The sequence below is a fragment of the Lynx canadensis genome, chromosome D1 (assembly GCF_007474595.2).
Source record: "Lynx canadensis isolate LIC74 chromosome D1, mLynCan4.pri.v2, whole genome shotgun sequence".
NCBI classification, from domain to species: domain Eukaryota; kingdom Metazoa; phylum Chordata; class Mammalia; order Carnivora; family Felidae; genus Lynx; species Lynx canadensis.
The window spans coordinates 63,608,953-63,632,336 of record NC_044312.2 but is presented as its reverse complement, the minus strand read 5'-3'; the positions used below and the strand labels follow the sequence as shown (position 1 = coordinate 63,632,336).

The 23,384-nt window shown below is 50.6% G+C and overlaps 4 protein-coding genes across 6 annotated transcripts; 3 read left to right on the top strand and 1 right to left on the bottom strand.

Annotated features, from left to right (window-relative positions):
• Positions 1-102: 102 nt before the first annotated feature.
• TPP1 (tripeptidyl peptidase 1) lies at positions 103-7,015 on the top strand. The gene is made up of 13 exons (XM_030330793.1): positions 103-183; positions 298-369; positions 632-771; positions 1,935-2,085; positions 2,305-2,432; positions 2,584-2,762; positions 2,949-3,147; positions 3,295-3,483; positions 3,685-3,754; positions 4,194-4,314; positions 4,398-4,556; positions 4,729-4,854; positions 5,023-7,015. The coding sequence occupies exons 1-13, from the start codon at positions 140-142 to the stop codon at positions 5,161-5,163; spliced, it is 1,719 nt and encodes a 572-aa protein (XP_030186653.1). The 5' UTR covers positions 103-139; the 3' UTR covers positions 5,164-7,015.
• Positions 7,016-7,501: 486 nt separating this feature from the next.
• On the top strand, positions 7,502-8,902 carry TAF10 (TATA-box binding protein associated factor 10). The gene is made up of 5 exons (XM_030330798.1): positions 7,502-7,748; positions 7,890-8,044; positions 8,280-8,344; positions 8,435-8,549; positions 8,732-8,902. Exons 1-5 carry the CDS (start codon positions 7,517-7,519, stop codon positions 8,819-8,821), a joined length of 657 nt encoding a protein of 218 aa, XP_030186658.1. The 5' UTR covers positions 7,502-7,516; the 3' UTR covers positions 8,822-8,902.
• On the bottom strand, positions 8,873-15,525 carry ILK (integrin linked kinase). 3 transcript variants are annotated; one of them, XM_030330795.1, is made up of 13 exons: positions 15,425-15,525; positions 14,862-14,998; positions 11,507-11,672; positions 11,268-11,363; positions 10,970-11,066; positions 10,786-10,869; positions 10,594-10,679; positions 10,343-10,452; positions 10,107-10,234; positions 9,904-10,025; positions 9,706-9,805; positions 9,468-9,598; positions 8,873-9,283 (listed from the first exon to the last, which is right to left on the bottom strand). In XM_030330795.1, exons 2-13 carry the CDS (start codon positions 14,948-14,950, stop codon positions 9,134-9,136), a joined length of 1,359 nt encoding a protein of 452 aa, XP_030186655.1. In that variant the 5' UTR covers positions 14,951-14,998; positions 15,425-15,525; the 3' UTR covers positions 8,873-9,133. The 3 variants fall into 3 exon arrangements, with proteins under 3 accessions (XP_030186655.1, XP_030186657.1, XP_030186656.1); XM_030330797.1 differs by lacking the exon at positions 14,862-14,998 and having other exon boundaries at positions 15,425-15,518; XM_030330796.1 differs by lacking the exon at positions 15,425-15,525 and having other exon boundaries at positions 14,862-15,260.
• Positions 15,526-15,607: 82 nt separating this feature from the next.
• On the top strand, positions 15,608-20,057 carry RRP8 (ribosomal RNA processing 8). Its single transcript, XM_030330794.2, has 7 exons — positions 15,608-15,829; positions 16,942-17,308; positions 17,537-17,990; positions 18,080-18,209; positions 18,388-18,494; positions 18,579-18,675; positions 18,901-20,057. Exons 1-7 carry the CDS (start codon positions 15,731-15,733, stop codon positions 19,018-19,020), a joined length of 1,374 nt encoding a protein of 457 aa, XP_030186654.1. The 5' UTR covers positions 15,608-15,730; the 3' UTR covers positions 19,021-20,057.
• The last annotated feature ends 3,327 nt before the right edge of the window (positions 20,058-23,384 follow it).

Here is a 23,384-nt window from a genome sequence, read left to right as displayed (position 1 = left end):
CACGGAGGAAGGATCCTGGTGGCAGCCCCACCCATTCTCCAGCATTCAGGACCACCCATTTGAGGGAGGAGCCAGCACAGTCACCAGTTTCTAGGCAGATGCCGGGTGGCGGAATATTAGAGCTCATGTGATCTGTCACATGACAGCAGACCTCCAGAAAGGCAGAATGAGACTCCAAGCCTGGTGAGAATTAGGGGGCCCTGGGAGGAGGGGATCATGTTGGAGGGAGTACGTGTTGGAAGGTGGGAACGCAGTGACAGTCCAGCTCCAGCTAAAACCCGCCTGCTGTCTCTGCAGCTTCCTAGGGCTCCTTGCCCTCTTCGTCACTGGCAAATGCAGTTACAGCCCGGAGCCTGACCAGCAGCTGGCGTAAGTTGACTTAGCACAGACCTTCTCCTTCCCTATGCCCTGTTTTGCACCCACTGTCTTCGTCCCAGCCTCCCTCAACCTCTTACCAGCTCCTGGTATCCACTGCAAAGTCTTATCCCCAGTTGCCAGGCTCAGTCCTTGATCATTCACCTCTTGTGAGCCATATCTGCCTCTGGGATCCTACCCCAGGTCTCAGCCTCTAATCCTGAACCTTCCATCCCCACACTAACAAAGACCATGTTCATGACTCCTGACCCTGCAGGTTGCCCCCGGGCTGGGTGTCCCTGGGCCGTGTAGACTCTGAGGAAGAGCTGAGTCTCACTTTTGCCCTGAGACAGCAGAACGTGGAAAGATTATCCGAGCTGGTGCAGGCTGTGTCGGATCCCGGCTCTCCTCGTTACGGTGCCTACTGGGACTGGGGCTGGGATGTGGGATGCAATGGAGGGACCCAGGGCTGGCTGGGCTGAGCGTGGGATGGTGCACGTAATGTCAGGGCCGTGCTCTGGGTGCCTGGGGAGGTGGTGATATAGGGCAGTTGAATAGCAGTGGCTCTCATTGAAGAGTTTCTGAATTTAAAAAAGTGAACTGGAAATAAACTGTCCAAAACTCACTCAAATTCTTTCCCCAAAAACTTTCCACGTGTGTCAGGCTAGAAACCTGAAAATTAAGAGCACAGTCTGTGTGATCAGATCTGGATTCAGATTCTGACTCTACTACTTACCAGCTACCAGACAGATTGGGAAGTAGTATGCAGTACAGATAGGTACCCATCAACTCAAATTCCTTACCTACCTTACCCACAACATGCCCATTTCCTCCTCCAGTCAGACTCGAGGGCTGTCAGTTCAGCTCTGAAAGAGCCTCGTCCACTTTTTACCATTGCCTGTTACTGCCAATACATTTGTTTTTTTCTTGCACCCAGACTGTTGCCCAGCCCCCTGAGCGGTCTGCAGTCTCTTCCCCTCCATCCCACTCCCCACCATGCTCCCTACTCTGCTCTAAAACAGTGTTTTGCTCCAGTGGTCATGCTGGATAGTGTCCCTCCCCTGCATGAAGGGGTGGGGAGTGGTGGGGGGGGGCAGTCTCAGATTTACCCCAGAGCTATGTGCCTGGTGCTGTGCAGGAAAATAGTGACACACTATCACGTTAAGCTTAAAAACAAGTATGAAGACTGGAACTAAATTAGGTGTCATCTTATAATTGGTTCTGAAAGTTTTGAAAACTTTTACTGTAAATAAACTTAAAGTGAAAAATTTTAACTTCTTAACCTTACATGTTGGTTATGATCATGGCAATACATGCTCTGATGCAGCAATTGCAAACTTGTGACCTTTAGGGTAAATCCATATTTCTGGCCATAGCATTCCAAGTCTCCCTAGTCTTTTCTTCCCCTGGCCCCCAAATATAGCTTGCACAACCTGCCTTTTTGCTAGAAAGTTCTCACCCATCCCTCAAGACCCTGTTCCAGTTTTCCTGGGAAGTCCCAATGTCTCCTGGTTGAGGTCCAAAAAGGCAACTTGGAAAAGCAATGAATGAAGGCAAGATCCTCTACTGAATCTATGCAGGAAAATACCTGACCCTAGAGGATGTGGCTGAACTGGTCCGGCCATCACCATTGACCTTCCGCACAGTCCAAAAATGGCTTTTGGCCGCTGGAGCCCAGAACTGCCATTCAGTGACCACACGGGACTTTCTGACTTGCTGGCTGAGTGTCCGGTGAGAGGGAATGATTGCCCCATGGAGGGTACCAATCATCCCATCAGGGAGACATGTCACCCCAACGGGAGAGAACTGAGACCTAGGGTGAGGGGGGGGCAGGTACTTGTGGGCAAGAGCTAACACATGGGGAGACAACAACGAACAGTGATGTTCAGGCAGCCTCCTCTGCTCTTGTCCATGCTTTCTCACCTCTGTTTTCTGATCTCTGACCTCCAGACAGGCAGAACTGCTGCTCTCTGGGGCTGAGTTTCATCGCTATGTGGGGGGACCTGGAGAGATCCATGTTATAAGGTCCCCACATCCATACCAGCTCCCGAAGGCCTTGGCCCCTCATGTGGACTTTGGTAACACCAAGTGGGGCTGGTGGGGGTTGAAGCACATAGAGCCAGGGGTTAGAAAAGTTTAGATGCCATGGCGGGTGTGGGGTGGGGTCAGTGGTAAAGTGGGGGTTGGAGTCTAAAAGATCTCCTCCTCAAGGCTGACCCCTCCCCACAGTGGGGGGGCTGCACCGCTTTCCCCCCACATCATCCCTGAGGCAACGCCCTGAGCCACAGGTGTCAGGGACTGTTGGCCTGCACTTGGGCGTGACCCCATCCGTGATCCGTCAGCGATACAACTTGACAGCACAAGACGTGGGCTCTGGCACAACCAACAACAGCCAAGCCTGTGCCCAGGTGAGCTGTGCAGAGAGCTCCAGGGGCCTCACACCCTATCCAAGGTGCCTCCCCAGTGTGGGGCTTGCTCCCTGACTCCACCCCTGGGTTCTCACCCACTATCCTGTGACCTGGAGCAGTGTCCCCTGCCCTGACTTTGAGGCTGAATCCTCTGACCGATGATATCTGCTCTGATTCCCTTTGTAGTTTCTGGAGCAGTATTTCCATGACTCAGACCTGGCTGAGTTCATGCGCCTCTTTGGTGGGAACTTTGCACACCAAGCGTCAGTAGCCCGTGTGGTTGGACAACAGGGCCGGGGCCGGGCTGGGATCGAGGCCAGTCTAGATGTGGAGTACCTGATGAGTGCCGGCGCCAACATCTCCACTTGGGTCTACAGTAGCCCTGGTACTGCCAAGGGGACTGGTTGGTGGGGAGGTGGGTGGTGGGGAGTGTTGATCACTACTCCCTCAAGGGAATCCCATGAGAGAGAGAGAGATCCTGACAACCTCCTAAATGATTGCCCTTGTGCTTTCCCCCACCTCCCAAATCCAGGCCGGCATGAGTCACAGGAGCCCTTCCTGCAGTGGCTCCTGGTGCTCAGTAATGAGTCAGCCCTGCCACATGTGCACACCGTGAGCTATGGAGATGATGAGGACTCCCTCAGCAGCGCCTACATTCAGCGGGTCAACACCGAGTTCATGAAGGCTGCCGCTCGGGGTCTCACCCTGCTCTTTGCATCAGGTGACCTCCTACTCTAAACTTTGACCCCACAGGAACTCTTGTGATCTCTGACTTATAATCTGAACTCAACAGGGACCACTGATCTGACCTCTAAACTTTGACCTCTTGCAGTAATAACTCTTTAATTTCTTCTCTGACATCTGAACACACATATCAAGCTCTGACCAATTAATCTGAGTGCTAAACTTGGTCTTTCTCTAGGTGACAGTGGGGCTGGGTGTTGGTCTGTCTCTGGAAGACACCAGTTCCGTCCCAGCTTCCCTGCCTCTAGGTAAGCACTCCAGCTCATCACTTACTTGTGACCACCAATCTTCCATCTATGACCTCATAATCTGGAATCTTTGCCTTGACCCCACCAGGTGCTCCTGTAGCTCAGCCCTCAGTTTAACCAGCTCTGGTTACTGCACTCCCCTCTTCTTCCTATAGGTCTAGGTCCCTCGGCTCCTGAGTAAAATGCAGCTCCCAGTATTCCTCTTCCTCAGTTCCCAAGCATTTTAGTAGAAGATTTGGTGAATGTGCTGTAGAGAAGTGTGCACCATCACCTCAGGCCATGCCCCGAGGGTGCAAAACCTCTTAGTCTTCCCCCATGTACATGCTTCCCCCCAGAGTCCAGTGCCTCTAGCAAGACCCAGCCCATACTTACCCATCTCCACATATTTTGGAGGTCCCCTGGGCACCCCGACAAACTGAGTGTTGTCTTCTGCTCTCAGCCCCTATGTCACCACAGTGGGAGGCACATCCTTCCAGAACCCATTCAGAGTCACAAATGAGATCGTTGACTACATCAGTGGGGGTGGCTTCAGCAATGTGTTCCCGCAGCCTTCATACCAGGTGTGTATGTGTATTTGTGTGGATGGATGGGTGGGAGGGATCCTCAATTCAGCAGACAATACTCACTCAACAACACCTTTCAGGAGGAAGCTGTAGCCCAGTTCCTGAGTTCCAGTCCTCATGTACCACCATCTAGTTACTTCAATGCCAGTGGCCGTGCCTACCCAGACGTGGCCGCACTCTCCGATGGCTACTGGGTGGTCAGCAACAGCGTGCCCATTCCATGGGTGTCTGGCACCTCGGTAAGAATCAGCCTGGCTCCAAACCCCCACTCAGGAACCATCCTCACCCTCTACAAAGACCTTGCACCCAGAATCCCTGACTCTGCAGAGACCTCTGATCCTTTCAGACATTCCTCCCCCAAATCCAATCCCTCTGAACTCCTAACCTCTACTCCCACCCTCACTTTTGCAGGCCTCTACTCCAGTGTTTGGTGGGCTACTATCCCTGATAAATGAACATAGAATCCTCAGCGGCCGCCCCCCTCTTGGCTTTCTCAACCCAAGGCTCTATAAGCAGCGTGGGGCGGGACTCTTTGATGTAAGTATGGAAGGGAAGGGTGTGGACATTTTAATGAATATGGGGAGTACAAAGATGAACTTGAGGGCAGTTCTGATGGGGTTCTGAAATGTGAATACAAAGTAAAGGAGCTTAGTCTGTTAGTACTGGTACAAGCAGGCCAAGATGTGATGCCCACCTTTTCCCTAGGTAACCCATGGCTGCCATGAGTCCTGTCTGAATGAAGAGGTGCAGGGTCAGGGTTTCTGCTCTGGCCCTGGCTGGGATCCTGTGACAGGCTGGGGAACACCCAACTTCCCAGCTCTGCTGAAGACATTAATCAACCCTTGACCTGTTCCCTGCCCCCCAGCTGGTGGCTCGGTCCCTTATTCTGCACTGTTGGAAGCCCTGCTGAACCATCAACCACTGACTGCTGCAGACAGCTTATCTTCCTAACCCTGAAATGCTCTGAGCTTGACATGTCTCCCAACCTTACCCTGCTCCATCACACTCAGGTCTCCCTACTCCTGCCTCATATTCCTCTTACAGATGCTATTACCAGTAGTGTTACAGATGTTATAACCAGTACTGTTATAACCTACCCCACCCAAACCCCCTCCTATTTCTCTTTTCTCTTTTCAACCAAGCTTTTTCAAACTGTTGTCTGTGCTCTCTGTGTACACTTTCACTTTATGTTCTCTCAGTTCACTGCAATGAGACCTCTGCTCTCACTTTTACACTCTTTACTTCCCTGGCAATTACAAACAATGGTTGTCCTGCTGCTTCATCCAGTGCTCACTTCCCAGTCTTTGCTTTATGGGCTCTCCGTCAGAGCTGTCCACTTCTCCTTCTTTAGACTTCAGGACTTAACTTCTTTTCTGACTGTTCCCACTTCGTCTTTCATTCTCTCCTTCCTCACTAAATGTTGGTATACTTCATTGCTTCATCTTTAGTCTTTTGCTCTTCTCAATGTTCCCTGGAACAAATTAATCACCTGGTATCCACAGCTATCACAATCTCACAAAATCAGACTTTATATCCAGCAGTAATTGATACCTCAAATGCAAGTTGTATAATACTCAATACTTCATCTCCCTCCTTTCCCAATTCCAGACTGTTCTCTTGTGTTCTTTCTTGGTAAATGATACTATGCTTCTTCCAACCAAGCCAGAAATCTAAGTGTTATCCTAGACTCCCATTTCCTTCACCTCCTCCTCCCCATTACTACTGTCAATCAATAACTCCTACTGACTGTACCTCTTAAATATAGCTTTAGCAAGACGCAAGTCCTGCCAGTTATATTTCCTAACTATATCTAGAACTCATCTACTTCTCTCCATCTCCACTGCTATTACATTAGCTTAGAGCCATATTCTCTCCCCTGTGAATTGTTCAGAGACCCTTGCAAAAAGTGTCCTTACTTCCTGCCCATCCATTCCACAAAACCATTTTCCCAGAGTAAAATGCAAATCTCATCAGGTCATTTACTTAAAACCCTTCAAACATTACTGATCAAATTTGGGCTTTTTGCTATGATTCACAAACCCTATCCTTTCCTTGCTATTTGTTCTTGAATAACAAAGTGTTTACCCTCCTTGCTCTCCCTGCCCTCCCCCACCACCACTTTCACTTTTGCTCAAGCTATTCTGCACCCTTAACATGAACTCTGACTCCCTTTGCCTGATTGGCTTCCAGGATTCTTTTAAAGACTCAGCTCAGAAGTCACCTCCTCCTGTGAACCTTTTGGCTCTCTGAAGTTAGTTGAAATTAGTTAGAAAAATTTTAGCTTTTTTCAAACCAAATCTGTTTGATTTTTGGTTCTGATGTAGACTACGAGAGAGCTTTGGGCAAGTAAGTTCATCTCCCTGAATCTTTTCTCTAATCTGTTAAGTGGGGATATCAATATCTGCCTCTCACAATAACCAGGAAATAATTAAATGGAATAAAGTTGATAGAGTGCCTGACACAAAGAAGTAGACAGTAGATGTTCGTTCCCTTCCTCCCTTGCACCGCATACTGTGTCTACCTCTAGTATTTTAACTCCAACATAGTACTGAAAATGCTTGTTTACCTGTTTGCCTCCCTTTCCAAGACTGTTGGTGCCTAGAGGCCTAGAACCTCGTCCTACTTAACTTTGTTATTTCCAGGCCCTAGCTCAGTTACGGCAATTGGGAATTAAATAAATGTTGCGTTGAAAACCCCACCCTCACTCGCTGTGATTTTGCATATGTGGTTTACTCAAGCTGAAATATTTCCCTCCCCATCTACAGCAGCACCGTGCGCTGTCCTGTTGCCCTTACTTCTCTGGACAGCTGGAGGGGAGTGGGGCTTGCGTTCCAACCCGTAAAGGGCTGAGTAAGGGAACTAGAAAGGATGCAGACTACCAGGCAACCGGTGGTCGAGGACTGTCCGAAAGCAGTCTTCAAGCGCCAGGTTGCACAAATGATCCCAGACCCGCAGAAGAGCGTCCTCGACATTCACGGTTCCTATGCCGGCGTAAGGGCCTAAGAGTACAGCGCGAGGGGGAAGTGGCCCGTCTGCGCCATTTCCCGGGCAGACTGACAAGTAGGACGCGGGAGGCCCGAGAGACTGCAAACACGACTTGGGAGGGGCGAGGCGCGGGGCGTGTGACGTCACCCATGGTGTGTGCGTAACGTGAACGGAAGCGGAAGCGGCTCTGTTCGCCGCCTCTCCCACCGGCCCGATGAGCTGCAGCGGCTCCGGCGCGGACCCCGAGGCGGCGCCGGGCTCCGCCGCCTCGGCCCCGGGCCCGACGCCCGCGGTCTCGGCCCCCGCAGCGCTGCCCGCCGGCACCGCTGCGGAGAACAAGGCCAGCCCTGCGGGGACGGCAGGGGGACCTGGGGCTGGAGCTGCGGCAGGGGGCACGGGACCCGTGGCGGCGCGGGCCGGGGAGCCGGCCGAGCGGCGCGGGGCGGGTGAGGACTGGGACGGGTGAGGGTGAGGGCAGCGCCTAGGTCTTGGGCCCAATAGTGGGTGAGGGCAGAGGGTTTGAGGCAGACCTAGCTGGGGCCCCGTGCCTCCCACCTCCGTGTCTCAGCTTGCTGGTTCTCCTCCAGCTCCGGTGTCGGCGGGCGGCGCGGCGCCCCCGGAGGGGGCCATGTCTAACGGGGTTTACGTGCTGCCGAGCGCGGCCAACGGAGACGTGAAGCCGGTGGTGTCCAGCACGCCTCTGGTGGACTTCCTGATGCAGCTGGAGGATTACACGCCTACGGTGGGCTTCCTGCCTGAACAAGGCTATTGACCCGCTGTCAGGCCAACTTTCCGCTACGCCACCTGGATTTCTAGCTTCCTTTTGTACTTGCTCCCCTACTAGCTCTTTGGTTTATCCCTTCTGCCCACCCAAACTGTGAGCTTCCTGAAAGTCAGGCCTTCCACCCATTTCCCTCACCCTCTCAGCTCGGCACTGCACAGGGCGAACGCTGACGGTCGTCTCCTTGATCTCTCAGATCCCAGATGCAGTGACTGGTTACTACCTGAACCGCGCTGGCTTTGAGGCCTCGGACCCACGCATGTGAGTACAGTCTGGGCAAGTTAGAGTCTTGGGTGCTTGTGCGGAGTTTGTTGCCCCATCTCTTTCTCACACCGGTTTTTTTCTCTCTAGAATTCGGCTCATCTCCCTAGCTGCCCAGAAATTCATCTCAGATATTGCCAACGATGCCCTACAGCACTGCAAAATGAAGGGCACAGCTTCTGGCAGCTCCCGAAGCAAGAGCAAGGTGTGAGGGGAGGCTCATTGAATCAGTAATTACCTCCCACAGCATCGGAGGCTTAATTTATCCTGAAACTCCTTTGGGGAACCTGAGCCCTAGGGGAGGTGAAAGACCTACTCAGGGTCACCCACCTGGGACTGAAATCTGGGATTCCTATGCTCAGCTGGTGCTCTTCCCTCTTCCCTCAGGACCGCAAGTACACTCTAACCATGGAGGACTTGACCCCTGCCCTCAGCGAGTATGGCATCAATGTGAAGAAGCCGCACTACTTCACCTGAGCCACCCAACCTAAATGTACTTGTCTGTCCCCTTGTCCCCACACCAGCCTGTTTTCATAATAAACTTTATTGTGACAGGCAGGGCTGGTCCCTCCCATGCCGGGAGATACCGTGTGGCAAGTGACAAAGCTCTGAGCCTAGCCCCTTTGGGGGCTGCAGTGGTAGGGATGGGGGCAGGGGGATGGGCCCCATGGCTGGGGTAGTACCATGATTGGAGGCAGGGGAGGCAACCAGAGGCCTGCTGCTTTGGGGAGACACACTCCCCTAACCGTGTCCTGACACCTCTGGAGTTTAGGCAAGGACTTTCCAGCTCTACTTGTCCTGCATCTTCTCCAGGATGGGCACAATCATGTCAAACTTGGGCCGCTTAGCAGGGTCTTCATTCATGCAGATCTTCATGAGCTTACACACATGGGGGGAAATGCCTGGTGGGATGGTAGGCCGAAGGCCTTCCAGTGCCACCTGCAAATACAGGGAAAAATAAAATGGGTCTCAGGACTTGAATATCCTGTGGGGAGAGGCCTCTAGTCCTCAGGACAGGATTACCGTATATTCTAACAAAAATGGGAAGAGCCCAGCCCTGCTATAGTTATTGTCACTACCACCACCATTCCTCTGACACCAGTGCATACAGTTGTGCTCTCACCTTCATTCCAATCTCCATGTTGGAGAGGTCAGCAAAAGGTACTTCCCGTGTCACCAGTTCCCACAGAAGCACTGCAAAACTCCACATGTCTGCTGAGCGTCTGTTTGTATCTTCAGGCTTCTTCTGCAGAGCTGGAGGAACAGGACTTATCTATTCCAGCTGCCTGTCCTGTCTCTGCTCCCTTCCATTACTACTGAGCTGGCCCTTCTCTACCTCCCAACATGATGCCCTCACTCACCTTCAGGGGCCACCCAGGCAGGTGCATACATGCGCCCAGGGCATTGGAAGGAGAACTTGACGTCGGCCATGCTGATTCGGGCAGTCATGTCCTCATCAATCTGAGGAAGAGAAGATAGATATGTGGAAGGAGGTAAGTCCTATTCTAGACAGCGAAAGGGCTCTGGGGGCATGGGCCAGGAGTGAAGTGTGACCTTACCATTACACTACGGCTGTTGAGTGCATGTCGTGGGATGAGGGGCTCTAGAGTGTGTAGGAAGGCCATGCCCCTTGCCATGTCCAATGCAAACTTCACAGCCTGGCTCTGGTCCACAACAAAATCTAAGGAGGCAAGAGTTAAATAGTTTGGAAAGGCTCACACACCCTGCCCCCATCCCTTGAGATTTGGCATCCCCTACTCACTGGTGCCTTCATGTAACACATTGTACAAGGATCCATATGGCATCCAGTGTGTGATGAGGGTGGGGTGTGGAGCAGGTGGAGACTGACAGGCACCTAGCACTGGGAGCACATTCGGATGCGAGAAAATCCTGGAAGAGGGAGAGTATCCCTAGCTGAGATCAGCATAAAAGATCTCCCTTTGGGTGCTATTCCGGGTTCTTCAGAACCAGCAGCTTCCCATTTAGGCCCTGCCGCACCTGAGCCGGGGACACTCCTCATTGAAGTCCCTGCTCTTCCTTGTACTCCAGTCTCGAACCTTTAGCACCTTCACGACGATGTCATTGCCCTGCCAACGGCCCTTCCATAGCTGAGAGACAAGTAAGGTTTAGGAGGCTTTAACTAAGGCCACTGCTTTCTTGTCCACTTACCGGAGGAAAAGCTTAAGGCAGGTGAAGAGCAGGTAATTGGTTAGGGGTTGGGGAGGGAGGGGCAAGAAGGGCAGGGTCACCTCTCCAGAGTGATTCTCGTTGAGCTTCGCCAGGAAGTTGAGCTGTTTGAAGTCAATGCCGGAGTGTTTGTTCAGAGTCCCATTTCCTGAGAGTGTGGGCAGGTCAGGTACCCAAGCTTCCCCCTAACCCAGCCCCAGGAGCTCAAGGTTATTCCCTCAACCACCCCTCCCCTCCCCTTACAGCTGACTCACGGGGCCGAGTGCGGGTGGTCCCCTTCCAGAATGTGTCCTTGTATGGAATACGGTTAAGATTCTGGCCCATCTTCTCTGCCCGTTCTGGGGAAGAAAAACAATTTTCGCTTCAGTTGTAGTATGGGGCGAGGATATAGGTGGGGGGACAAGACAAGAGGGTACAAACTGGGGGTGGGGGACAGACCTCGGAGGAGCTCTCTCAGGGGTGCCTTGGCTTTGTCCACAGGCATCTCTCCATACTTGTTACAAATGCTGACAAGGGCCCCGTTAGCCACTAGGTCCTAGAATGAAAAGGTGGTTGTGATGAGGGGCCCTGCTGCCTCCCTGAGGGTCACAACCAACCATGAATACAGATGTAGTATTAACTCTGAATGTCACACATTCAGCAGTACTCACAGGATGGGTTGAAGGTTCTAGAATCTCCCATTCAGGCTCAGACTTTGCTTCCCACTCATCCCAGGGCTTCGGGCATGAGCACTCACCTCTGCGACCTGATCTTGTCCCCAAAAACAGGCATAGTGCAGGGGCACATTCCCATGCTCATTCACTGCATTGATGTCAGCTTTATACTGCAGCAGCTGGTCCCATGGACAAGTAGAAGAGGCAGAAGACACAAATGACAGACAGGGGTTGAACCATGCGAGGAGAGAGGAGTACATGTGCTTGTGACTGACTTCCAGGCATGTATAGGATGTGGGCTAGAGGGAGCATTCATAAATACCTTCTGCACAATATCACGGTGTCCATGACTGGCTGCCAGGTGCAGGGGGGTGTCATCCCCACGGTTCATCACATTGATTCGTGCCCCCCTCATGATCAGCATCTCAACCACAGCAGAACGGCCCTCTCGGCAGGCCCAGTGCAAGGGGGAGAAGCCATGATCGTCCCTTTAAGGAAGGGACAATGGTTATTGATCTGGAGGGGGGATGGGAACAAAGGCTTTGACAGAAGAAAAACTGATAGTTATTCTGCATATTCTCTCCCGGAAACCTTACCTCTCCAGGACTGATTCTCATTCATGCCAGCAACTTCCAAAGCTATCTAATTAAGACCTTCCCCTGAGCTTCAAACCCAACCAACCACCACCTGAAATCCCAACAAAACCATATGATTCATTGTCTTCATCATCTCCCATGAGCCTTTCTCTCATTAAATGGTACCATTCTTCATTTGGTTTCCTCTGTATTCCTTTTGCAACATCTGTTGGTCCTTTCTGTTTCCACTGCATCTCATACATCCCCCTCCTATACCACTTGTGTACTGGATTTTAAAAATTGAATGGGCTGTCTTGTCTGCAAGACTGTGAACTTCTTGAGAGAATAGACAACAAGTGTTTAATGCATATTAATGCAAGGGAAGGGTGTCTTGGAGAAGGAAGGCCACAACTCATGGGAAAGGGAGCAAGCTTCCTGATTGGCTCTGGTACTGAAACTTAAGATCTAAAAATGGACTGCAATGAAAATAATGTTTTGGAAGGGTTTATAATGAAAAAGAGAAGTTCTTTTGATAGGTCATTACTGATGAGGCAGCTATCAAACCAGGATTTGGTTTGGTAAGACACGATTCCTCTATTCAAACAATCCTGGGCCCGGAAAATGAGAATGGAATGAGGAGAGGAAAATGAGAATGGCTTCTTTGGAAAGAAAACTGGATCAGAATTTTTCCCCCTAAAGGACATGTATTTTCTAAAGTAAAAGAACTGTATAAAAAGAAAAAAACACTTGGTGGGAGCTGGGTCTGCCTGACAGCCTGGGGCCATAAAAGGAAATTCCCTCCAGTACCCAGCATGGGCTCCGGTGAACATCCAAGGGGCGGGGCAGGGGGCGGTCCGTGGTCTGGGACTGCAGCCTCCGGATGCCTTAGTGCTGCGGTCACTTCCCTTGTGGGAGCTCTGGGCATGGCCTGAAGTAGATCAGAGGTCTGGCCACTGCAGGCCACACAGATGTCCCCCTCCCTCGGGATGAGAGTGGGGCGTGGCCTTTAACTTAATGACTTCCCTCCACAGCTGCCCTCATCAGCTCACTTAGAGATAGCCAAAAGGTTTCCTGGGAGGTGGATTTCCCCCTCCTCCTCTTCTCTGAAGCAACTACTATCCTCTACTTATCAGTCAGTTTTGCCTCCCAGCTCTTTAATTTGTGCCCGGTTTATCAGCTTCCTGCAGTCTGTGGCAAGGAGCAGGCCAGAGCCTGAGGGCAAAAGTATGGGCACAAGGGTTCTGCTCACTGTCAGGTTGCCTGTCATCGCAGGGCCACAGGCTGTAATCCCAAAGAGGCGTACAGGGAATTCACCCCACCTCATATCCAGCATTTAGCCTGCTTGGGCCCCCAAAGCCTATCTCCTCAAACCAGCACCAAAGCCTTCCAGTTTCACTAATGCCAGCCCTTCACGTTTTGGCACCAGAGTTTTACACGATGCAAGTCCCACTGGACAACTTCAACTAAGCCTTTATAACCCTACCAACAAAATAATAAGGGTACTCACTCTTTACCAGAGCACCCTTTGAAGAATTATGAAAGAATTATGGAAATTATGAAAGAACATGAAAAATGGAAAAAGTGACTGGGAATTATGGAGGAATAGCATAGAGAACATTAGTGAAGCCTGGATGAAGATGATAGATGATCCCTACCTCTCAAACCTAAATAGTAAACTCTCCCAACCTGAAGGAATAAAATTTTTAAATAAAAAAACCCTGAATCAAAACCACCAACCTGAATCATCAACACCACTACTGCTTTTCTTGCCTTCCTTTCTCAGCCAACCTTGTCTACATTCACTTTCTCTATTTCCTCACCTCCTGTTCAACCTGCCACCAGGCTGCTGCCTTGAGGGCTGGCATTATGTCTGATTCTGGGCCTCTAGAACCCAGCACAGGAGGTGTTCACAGTACTTTAAATGAAGGAACCCGGTGGTGTCTGGTTTCTTCCTCCGTTTCCCTGTATAACAGCCTTCAGAAAGATCATCCAATATATTAATTGTAAATTCATTAGTTACTTCAAAGTGCTCAAGTTCATTGACCTCTCAACAGCCTATTCTACTGTTGACCACTACCCCTTTGTTGAAAATTCACTTGTCCGAGCTTAACTAACATATTTTCCTGTTTCTCATACAACCTCCAGTGGCTCCTTTTCAGTCTTGTAGGCTTCTCATCCCCTCTCCTTCACACCTGTGTCTTCAGGTGTTGTCTATACATTAATACCTCCCAAATCTGTGTCTCCAAGTCAGATCTCTGTCCTTAAATCCAAATCTGCATAGCCAACAATCTATTCAACATTTCTACTTTGCTGTACAGTCACTTTAACATATCAGAGCAGCACTCATCATCGTTCAGTCTTGTCCAACTCCATAAAAGTAACCACAATCCACCCAAGTGTCCAAGCCAGAGCCCTTGGTCATCATCTTTGACCTTCCTCACTCTCCACACCAGGTCTCATAAATTCTTTATCCTAAAGATTTCAGGAATCCGATCACTTCTTTCTTTTTCATCTGCCCCCATTCTAGTCTAAGGCAACACCACTTCTGGGATGGACTAAGCAATTCCCCCTCCACATGGCCACCTGCTCCTCAAAAGTTATCCAAGATGACACTTAAATGAACAATCTCATCATATCACAGCAAGGGTTTAAACCCTTGTTCTTAGAAAAATGGCCTTATTATGGCCTAAATATCCTTGCATGATCTGGCTGACCCTTGCAGCAGACCTTTCCAGTCTTATCTCCTGTGGTTCCCCACTCATACCCAATGCTTCAGCCCACAGAAGCTCAGAGTTCCCTCCTGCAGCCATATGGACTTGTAGACAATTTCCAGACACTCTTGCCTCCTAGCTTATGCCAGTGCAGCTCACTGAAACTGGAAAGCTTTCTGCAGCCTCTGACTATGAAACTCTTGTTGAGGAGCAGTCAAGAGTCAGCAGAAACAGTTTTCTCTGTGGAGACCCTCTGCCCCCCACAGGCTGTGCTTTGCACTCTTCATGCTGGGTAGGAAAGTCAGCTGCCCCCAGCCAACGTGAGTACCCCACATCGCGGAGAGGAGCAGGTCTTTGCCCTTCTTCTCACCCACCAGCCACCTCAGCTCACCCCTGGTTGAGGTCGTTCTCCGTGTTGTCCAGCCACAGGCGAACGGCCACCGCGTTGCCCTCCCGGCACTGAGTGAAAATGTCGTCCATAGCAGCGTCCCGGCGCTGAATCCCCTAGATTGGGGAAGCCTGGGGACTCTGGAGGGATCCAGGGAAGGAGAGTGAACCCCGAGCTTTGTCCCCCACCAGAGATAAGTGTTTGTGTAGGGGGCAGAGGGTCCCGGCTGCCTCTCCGGCTAGTGGAGGTCTGGAAAGGAGTTGGGGAAGACGGGATGATTCCCCGACTGTGTACCCTGGGCGCGAAGGAAAGGCGGGTCCGAACGAGGTAGGGGGTGATTAGGAAGTAGAGTCCCCTGAAGGGATGTCAGCGGGCAAGCACTGGGACCCTACCCGCCAGCAGAGCTGGGGGAGGGGGAGTTCAGGCGCCCTATACCCTGTGAGAGGCGATCGGGGGTCCTTCCCGGGGGTGGCCCTCCTTCCCTACTCGGTATTCGGGCCGAGTGAAGGCTGACGGGTTGGCAGGGGTCGAGCCTTGGGGAGCGGCACGGATGCTCTAGCACTCACCGGGACTCGGGCTGAAGGAGCCTTCTCCGGGGAACTCCCGTCCGGCCGCGCCCGCCGCCCAGCCCCGCCCCTGGCCCTCTCGGGCCAGCGCGGGCCCCCAACTCTCCCTCCCGCCTCCCTTGCCCTTCTAGCTAGCAGTGCCTAAACTCGATGGTTTTCGGCGCCGCGCCGGCCTCTCTAGCCACCCAGACTTGCACTCTTTGGTTTCCGGCTCAGTTCCGGCGACTACGCGCGGTCGGTTTACAGGAGACTAGCGCTGCACGTGGAGAGCTGCTTGGCTCTCGCGACTTCGCCCACCCGACCCGCATGTTCGAAGAGCCGGAGTGGGCCGAGGAGGCCCCAGTAGCCACGGGCCTCGAACCTGTAGCTGCACGACCTCGGCCTGCCGCAGCCTCGCAAATCAAGGTGAGTGACCCTGCAGGGGCACCGGGAGCTGTTTCAGGAGGAGAAGCTTACCCTGGTGGATCCGAGCGCTGGGACACTACGTTGTGTGTGGGGGGTGGGGGGGAGTGCGCCTGGGCCAACTGAAGATTCGACTGAGTGAAGTTACTGAAGTTACTGAAGTGAAGAGGGTTTCTTGGACAGGAAAAGCACGAGCAAAGGCCCTGAGGCAAGAAAGCATGTCCTGTAGTTAGGGTCACACACACAATGATCCGTGTGGATGGAGCATAGAGAGTAAGAGGGTATGCCTTTGAAGTTGGAGAGGAGAGTAGAAGTTTTGCTTATTTTAAGGATAGAGGCCAATGAAATGGATTTAGTAGGGGAGTGATTTTGAGAAAGTCATTGGTTGCAGTGTGGAGATGGGACTGCAAAGAGCAAGAGTAAATGACAATAAAGGATTATTGGCACTACCATTCTAAAGAAGTGGTGCAGAGTGGGTACTGAAAACCTTCAGGCTAAGTGCCTCGCCTAGGACTTCCCAGCAGGACTTCAGTCCAGGCCTCTCAGACAATAGACCTCCTTTAAGCCTTTGCACATGTGAAGGCTGTTCCTACCTTTCACTCAACCTCCAACATGGAATTGGACTGCTTTATTCCCTCCTGTTCATCCCCTCATCCCACTGCTTTAATCCATGCCACTGGTCTCCGTCCATCGGCAGCTTGTGCCTTCAGGTTTGTTCTCTACACTACATCTACAGCTAGACTCATCTTAAATACACATGTGTGATCCTGTTACTCATTTTCAAAAACCTCCCTAGCTTTTATAGAAAGATAACCAGCTGGAGGCAAAAGCCTGACATTGAAGGTTGGAACTGTTGCTTGTGGCCTTACCACATTCCTGGGGGAGCTCCATTTTCTCATCTGCAGTTTGAAGAAAGTGAGGTGGATGCTTTCTCTGCTCTCCAGCCTCCCAAAGATTGAGATGGTGACTTGAAAGTTGTTCACGGTCTGACAGGCTTCATGACAAGCTAGTGAAGTTGACTAGGAATAATCCACATGCCTCTCCACCTCTCCCTTCTTATTCTCCATTGCCCTCTATTCACCTCACCCCTGCTTTCATCCCTTGTTTTCCCCCAGGGCTCCAAGCACCGTCAGCTCTTGGCCACGTTACGGGCCCTGGAGGCAGCAGCTCTTCCCCAGCAATCTCCTAGCCTGCCTGGCAGTGACTCTGAGGAGGAGGTAGTGGAAAGGAAGAAGAAACACTCAAAAAAGGCCTCATTTTCCAATGTTTCTATTGAAGTAGAGAAGAAGAGGAAGAAGAAATGTCAGAAACAGGGCCCACCTGGCAGTGACTCTGAAGAAAAGGAAGTAAAAAGGAAGAAAAAGTGCCTCAAAGGGGTTTTTAATGCCAGTGACTCTGCTGAAGAAGAGAAAAGGAAGAGGAAACACCAGAAACAGGTCCGCTCAAACCCTGCCCAGCACCTGGACAATGATGACCAAACAGGTACTAATGGATATGTACATGTGTGGGGGACAGGGAGGGGGATCAGTGTATCCTAATAGATGACAGAGGTTACCTGCCACCATTAGGTTTGGGATTAGGCAATAAGAAGTACTTTCGTGCAGGCAACAGTCCCTTTCTCAAGGATAGGGGTATGGCCAGGATGATTGCCAAACCTCTGAATTCAGGGGATCTTACCCCAAATATGCTTTCCCATCTCCCTCCCTGTAGGTCCCAAAGCTTGGAAGAGTAGAGATACAAATGACCTATCCCAGCCAAGCTCTGGGACCACTTCTGCCAACCCCCCCCACATCTTGAGTCGCAAGCAGTGGCGGAACCGACAAAAGAATAAACGTAGTCATAAGAATAAGTTTCGGCCACCTCAGGCACCAGACCAGGCTCCAGCCACAGTCTCCACAGAGGAGACAGAGATGCCTCCTGACCCCAGTCCACACACCCATGAGGATCGGGCGGGGGCTCTGCGAGCCCGCATGGCACAACGGCTGGATGGTGCTCGATTTCGTTACCTCAACGAACAGCTATACTCAGGGCCTAGCAGTGCTGCACAGCGTCTCTTCCAGGAAGACCCTGAGGCCTTTCTCCTCTACCATCGCGGCTTCCAGAGCCAAGTCAAGAAGTGGCCACTGCAGCCAGTGGACCGCATTGCCAGAGATCTTCGCCAGCGGTGAATGGGGGTTGGGCACTGTGAGAAGCGATGTGGGTCAGTCATGGCTCAGACTAGACCAGTAAGTGATCCCTCCCCTCCACTCCCAGGCCTGCGTCCCTGGTGGTAGCTGACTTTGGCTGCGGGGACTGCCGCCTGGCTTCAAGTATCCGGAACCCTGTACACTGCTTTGACTTGGCCTCTCTGGACCCCAGGGTCACTGTGTGTGACATGGCCCAGGTAAACCCCCTCTTCCTCTCTGTATCTGAATTGTGTCTAGACCCAGCCTCTGTGTGCTAATCTCTAATGCTCCCTCTCTCCGCCCTGCCTGCCCATCCTGGTGTCTGGCACTAGCACTCAGTGTTAGATTTCTGAGTCCCATATCGTGTGCTCTTTATAGTACTCCTACTCTCCACAGGTGCCTCTGGAGGATGAGTCTGTGGATGTGGCTGTGTTCTGCCTTTCACTGATGGGAACCAACATCAGGGACTTCCTAGAGGAGGCAAATAGAGTGCTGAAGCCAGGGTAGGAGCTCTCAGGACACGGATGCATATATATGTGCACATGCCTGTGTCCGTGCATTTACATAGAACTTTTTATCCTTCTCAGGGGTCTTCTGAAAGTGGCTGAAGTCAGTAGCCGTTTTGAAGATGTTCGGACTTTTCTGGGGGCTGTGACCAAACTGGGCTTCAAAGTCATCTCCAAGGTGAGGGCCCCAAGAAGTCTCCCTATTTTTGTCTCATGTGGTCGTTTTTTAGAGTAATAGTGTTCGGGAAGGAGGCTATAGGGACAGACACAGACATTTGCTTCTTGAAGGCATGACACATGAGAGAGCCCTGGAAGCTTTCTAACTGAGGGCGGGACATGGACAGAAGTATTTTGAAGAACTGGGGTGAGGATTTGGAGCTTACTAGGTCTTTTCTGCCCCTAGGATCTTACCAACAGCCACTTCTTCCTGTTTGACTTTGAAAAGACTGGGCCTCCTCGGGTCGGTCCCAAGGCTCAACTCACAGGCCTGAAACTTCAGCCATGTCTCTACAAGCGCAGGTGACCTCTGGGGCCCCCTTGAAAGGGAGGCAAGTCTCGAACTCCAGGCTCAGAACTCTGAAGACTGTATCCAGCCAGGCTCTGACCCAAGAACGGGTACATCCCTTCCTCCATCCAAAGAACGAAGTGTGATGAAACCCCCTGGTTCAGCCCTGCTCTGTTGAAGGCTTCTTGGTTCCAAGATCATAAAGTCATTTGGGCTAGCTAAAGAATAAGGAGTTTATTGTGAAAATACAAGAGTGCTTGGGAATTAGGGATCCTCTAAATGTCATGGGAACTAGGTGGTTTGGAATGCAAGGCATCTCTGGGTTTGTCTCCTCTTTCCATCTCTCAGGAGCTACGTGGACTTTCTGCCCTGGCATCTCTGCTCTCTTCTGATTTTCCATCTGCTGAGGAAATCTAAAGCCAGGGCTGAGTACATAGGAGGTGCTTAATAAACTGTAGCTATGGCTGTGATATGTTGTAAGCCTTACTATTTTCTAAAAATCTTCCCTAGGTAGGGTTGGAGGTTGAAAAGTAAAGAATGAATTTGTTGATTGAGGAAGACTCTGGGAGAGCTCAAGATAGGGCTTTCAACAGGTTTTACTTCCCAGGGTATTTAGGGATTGCTGGTAAGATTCTGAGCTGTGCTTGGAGGAAGATGGTGAGGAACGTGGGTCTCTTCATAAATAACAACTGGTTGGTGCCATGGTAGGGTGGGGGTTTGGGCTGTCCATTGGCAGAAGGGTCTGTCTGTTGTTTCTGCCTTGCAGTAGGCCCAGATAAGCATGTCTTGGGATGGCTATGGGCAAGGAAGGCTGGCGCTGGAATAAGATGAACTGGGATGGTAGACCCTTGGCCTCTCCCAGAGGGTATTTGCTGTGGATCCAGGTATAAAGATATAGCCTCTTTATCTGTTTCAAAGAGCAAAAACGGAGAGTGCCCAATGGGACACAGCTTCTAGTGCTCTGAGCCAGTCGGTACCTCCATTGAGATGGAGACTCTGAGGAAGGCTGTCGGCCAGAGGACATGTTTGGAGGCTAGGCTCTGAACCATTCGACACATACCGCACAGTGTCTTCCCATGTGCTCTTCTCTCTGCCAAATACTTGTCTGACTGGCAGAGTCTTATTCATCCTTCCAAATAGCCTCGCTGTTCCCTACTCCACCCTTTCCAAAGCAGAATTAATTTCTTCATCTGCGCTCTCTAGACTGCATTGTGGTGGCTTTGTGCATTAGGCTGTAGTCTTCTCAAGTCATACTTATTTTTGTATTCCCAGAGCTTGTTGCTGAGGTGGTGATAAGGCATGACAGGATCCATTTGAGTGGGACTGATGAGAGTAGTGTGTTGCAAGAACCCAGGTTTGGGGCACAGGATGTAGGCACTGAGGACTAGGGACAATGGAAGAAATAGGCAGATAGGAGAACTTGAGCAGGCAGAACAGGGGAAATGTTGAAGGTTGGTGAGAGAGAGGAATCTGAACTGAGTCTCTGGTTTCTCGCTTGAGCAAATAGTTGAGCTGGTGCTGCCATTCAAAATGTTGGGTTTCAGGTACCTGTTAGGTGTTCATTTGGAAGAGGGACGTAAAAGTGCCGGTAGAGAGCTGGCTAGCATTTGGGAATCAGCAGTTTAGAGGTGGTAATTCAAGTCAAAGGAATAGGTAAGATATCCAGAGTAAGGTAGTGAGAAGAGAAGATGGCTCAGAATAAAACTGAGGAATATTTAATGGATGGGCAAAGGCAAATGGATGAGTACAGGTTGACAAGATGAGAAGGTTAGGCCAGAAATGGAGGAGTAAAACCAGAAGAGTGGATGCTTTCAATACGAAAGGAAGGGACAGAGAGGTTGTCAGCTGTCAAATGCTGTTGCAAGATCTGTTAAAATCGGAGGCCTGGGTGGCTCAGTCAGTTAAGTGTCTGACTCTTGGTTTAGGCTCAGGTCATAATCTCACAGTTTGTTAGATTGAGCCCCACTTCAGGCTCTGTGCTGACAGTGAAGGGCCCGCTTGGGACTCTCTCTCCCTCTCCTTCTGCCTTCCCCTGCTCGTATCCATTGTGTCTCTCTCAAACATTAAAAAAAAATTTAGAATGAAGTCAGATTGCAGTGGCGTACAGATTACTGAATAACACTGAGGGCCTGTGTGAGTTCATATGGGATTATTCATGACTTTATGGTTCCACCAGCCAGCCCAGTGGTGTAGTTATCTCTGCCTACTCAGGAGTCTAGGTGTAGCTGTGGGAAAAATGAGTACTAAGGAATCATCCAGAGTTGGAACCTTGCCATATAGTGGAAATGAAAGGAAAGTGAACATAAGTAAGTGTTAAAAAAATACAAAAAACTTAAACATTAAAAATTAAAAAAAAAAACAACACACTCTCTCAAAAATAAATAAATGTTTAAAAATTAAAAAAAAATAGGTACCTGGTGGCTCAGTTGGTTGAGTCCAACTTTGGCTCAGGTCATGATCTCACGGTTTGTGAGTTTGAGCCCTGCGTCAGGCTCTATGCTGACAACTCAGAGCCTGGAGCCTGCTTCGGATTCTGTCTCTCTCTTTCTCTCTCTCTCTGCTCACATATCTCTCTCAAAAATAAATAAACATTAAAAAAAATTTTTTGGGGGCGCCTGGGTGGCGCAGTCGGTTAAGCATCCGACTTCAGCCAGGTCACGATCTCGTGGTCCGGGAGTTCGAGCCCCGCGTCAGGCTCTGGGCTGATGGCTCAGAGCCTGGAGCCTGTTTCCGATTCTATGTCTCCCTCTCTCTCTGCCCCTCCCCCGTTCATGCTCTGTCTCTCTCTGTCCCAAAAATAAACGTTGAAAAAAAAAAAATTTTTTTAAAAAAAAAATTTTTTTTTTTTTTTTCAATTTAAAAAACAATTTGAAAGTAAGCAAAGGCGTTTCACACTATTCAGAAGTAACTGATTACTATGCTGGACTATGGAATTTTGTAGAAGAGGTAGGAGAGTGAAGACATGAGTGGGTTGTTGCACTGGGAGTCATTAAACAGGCCACCTGGGCAGACGGGAGGCAATGGTCAGAAATCGGAATGCTTGAGTGATTAATGTCCGAGGCCCAGCAGCTTTAGGCGGTGGCTGAGTCTAAAGCAAAGGCACATGGGTCAGTGCCTGAGAGGCATGTGAGGCAGGTTGCCCCTCAGATAATGGACTGAGGGCTCTGGTATTGTGGGGAGGTCTTGTCTGCATGGACTTTGAAGTTCTCCAGGATGATGGTAGAAGTTGGTATGGAACAAGTGCCAGCCTCTTGAGGGAGGGGGCAGATCCCAGAGATCTGCAGATAAAATGACAGGGAAGCTAGATGGCATGAATTTCAGAAGTCCAGGGGGTTTGGACTGCCTACTAGAGAGACTTCCATTGTGGGGGTGATGTGAGGCTGGTGAGTGGAGCTGGCTGACACCCTCATAGTCCTCTCCAGCTTGTCAGGATTCACTGCAGATTACTGGGGAAATGACGATCATAAAAGCTCCATAGGGCAGGAGCCTCCTGGGGTAAAGGGGAGGCAGGCCATCAAATCCAAGGAAGGGCGCTTGGATGGCTCAGTTGGCTATGTGTCTGACTCTTGATTTTAGCTCAGGTCATGATCTCACGGTTCGTGAGATTGAGCCCCATGTAGGCTCTGTACTGACAGCATGAAGCCTTCTTGGGATTCTCTCTCTCCCTCTCTCTCTGTCCCTCTGCATGTGCTTTCTCTATCTCAAAATAAATTTAAAAATCCAAGGAAATTGTTGGAGTAGCAGTCATCTCACTGTGGGACACACATCACCTTTAATAGCTTACCTGTCTGTATTATTTCCCGAATGTTTATATTCCTAGATCTTGGTTAATTTTCCCTGTTTTCATTATGCTCAGCAGGACAGCTGGGACACCTTTCTCCTTTTTCTGTTTTTCTCCCAGAAAAGAATTTGGATTCTTCCTTTGCCTAGTCCTGTTCCATCCACCCGAGTAAATCTTTGGGGCTGATTCAGGCCTTGGGCCTCCCATAACTCAGCCCAGCCCCACTAGTGTCTCCATCAGTTGCTCTGATTCTGAAAGCAGGACTCCCCTGAGCCTGAACTGGGGCCTCCCAGCTCCATCATCAGCTTCAGGAGAAGCTCTTATGCAAGCCCAAGTTCCTGGGCTTCAGTGTTTAATGTTGAAAGCCTAGACTGAAAAGAGACAACAGTGTATATTTTCTTAAGAAATAACAGCATGCTAGGTCTTCAAAGAACAAACTAGTTTAAGGAACAATTTGAGAACACATTAAAGGAAAGGCAAGAGTAGTAAGAGATAAGTGGTAGGAGTTGCTGTACCACCCAAGGCACTGTTAGAATCACCTGGAAGTCTTAGTATAATGCAGATTGCCAAGCCCTCCCCCAATTTCTGATTCAGAACATCA

Excerpts from the sequence above, each read along its gene's own strand:
- RRP8 (XM_030330794.2), top strand. The coding sequence starts at position 15,731 with ATGTTCGAAGAGCCGGAGTGGGCCGAGGAGGCCCCAGTAGCCACGGGC. Across the intron at positions 15,830-16,941 it reads CCGCAGCCTCGCAAATCAAG|GGCTCCAAGCACCGTCAGCT; the intron begins GTGAGTGACCCT and ends GTTTTCCCCCAG. Across the intron at positions 18,495-18,578 it reads AATAGAGTGCTGAAGCCAGG|GGGTCTTCTGAAAGTGGCTG; the intron begins GTAGGAGCTCTC and ends TATCCTTCTCAG.
- ILK (XM_030330795.1), bottom strand. The coding sequence starts at position 14,950 with ATGGACGACATTTTCACTCAGTGCCGGGAGGGCAACGCGGTGGCCGTT. Across the intron at positions 10,026-10,106 it reads TGTGTTACATGAAGGCACCA|ATTTTGTTGTGGACCAGAGC; the intron begins GTGAGTAGGGGA and ends TTGCCTCCTTAG. Across the intron at positions 9,284-9,467 it reads ACATGGAGATTGGAATGAAG|GTGGCACTGGAAGGCCTTCG; the intron begins GTGAGAGCACAA and ends CTGTATTTGCAG.
- TPP1 (XM_030330793.1), top strand. The coding sequence starts at position 140 with ATGACAGCAGACCTCCAGAAAGGCAGAATGAGACTCCAAGCCTG. Across the intron at positions 772-1,934 it reads TCCCGGCTCTCCTCGTTACG|GAAAATACCTGACCCTAGAG; the intron begins GTGCCTACTGGG and ends GAATCTATGCAG. Across the intron at positions 4,855-5,022 it reads GTGGGGCGGGACTCTTTGAT|GTAACCCATGGCTGCCATGA; the intron begins GTAAGTATGGAA and ends CCTTTTCCCTAG.
- TAF10 (XM_030330798.1), top strand. The coding sequence starts at position 7,517 with ATGAGCTGCAGCGGCTCCGGCGCGGACCCCGAGGCGGCGCCGGGCTCC. Across the intron at positions 7,749-7,889 it reads GGCCGAGCGGCGCGGGGCGG|CTCCGGTGTCGGCGGGCGGC; the intron begins GTGAGGACTGGG and ends GTTCTCCTCCAG. Across the intron at positions 8,045-8,279 it reads TGGAGGATTACACGCCTACG|ATCCCAGATGCAGTGACTGG; the intron begins GTGGGCTTCCTG and ends TTGATCTCTCAG.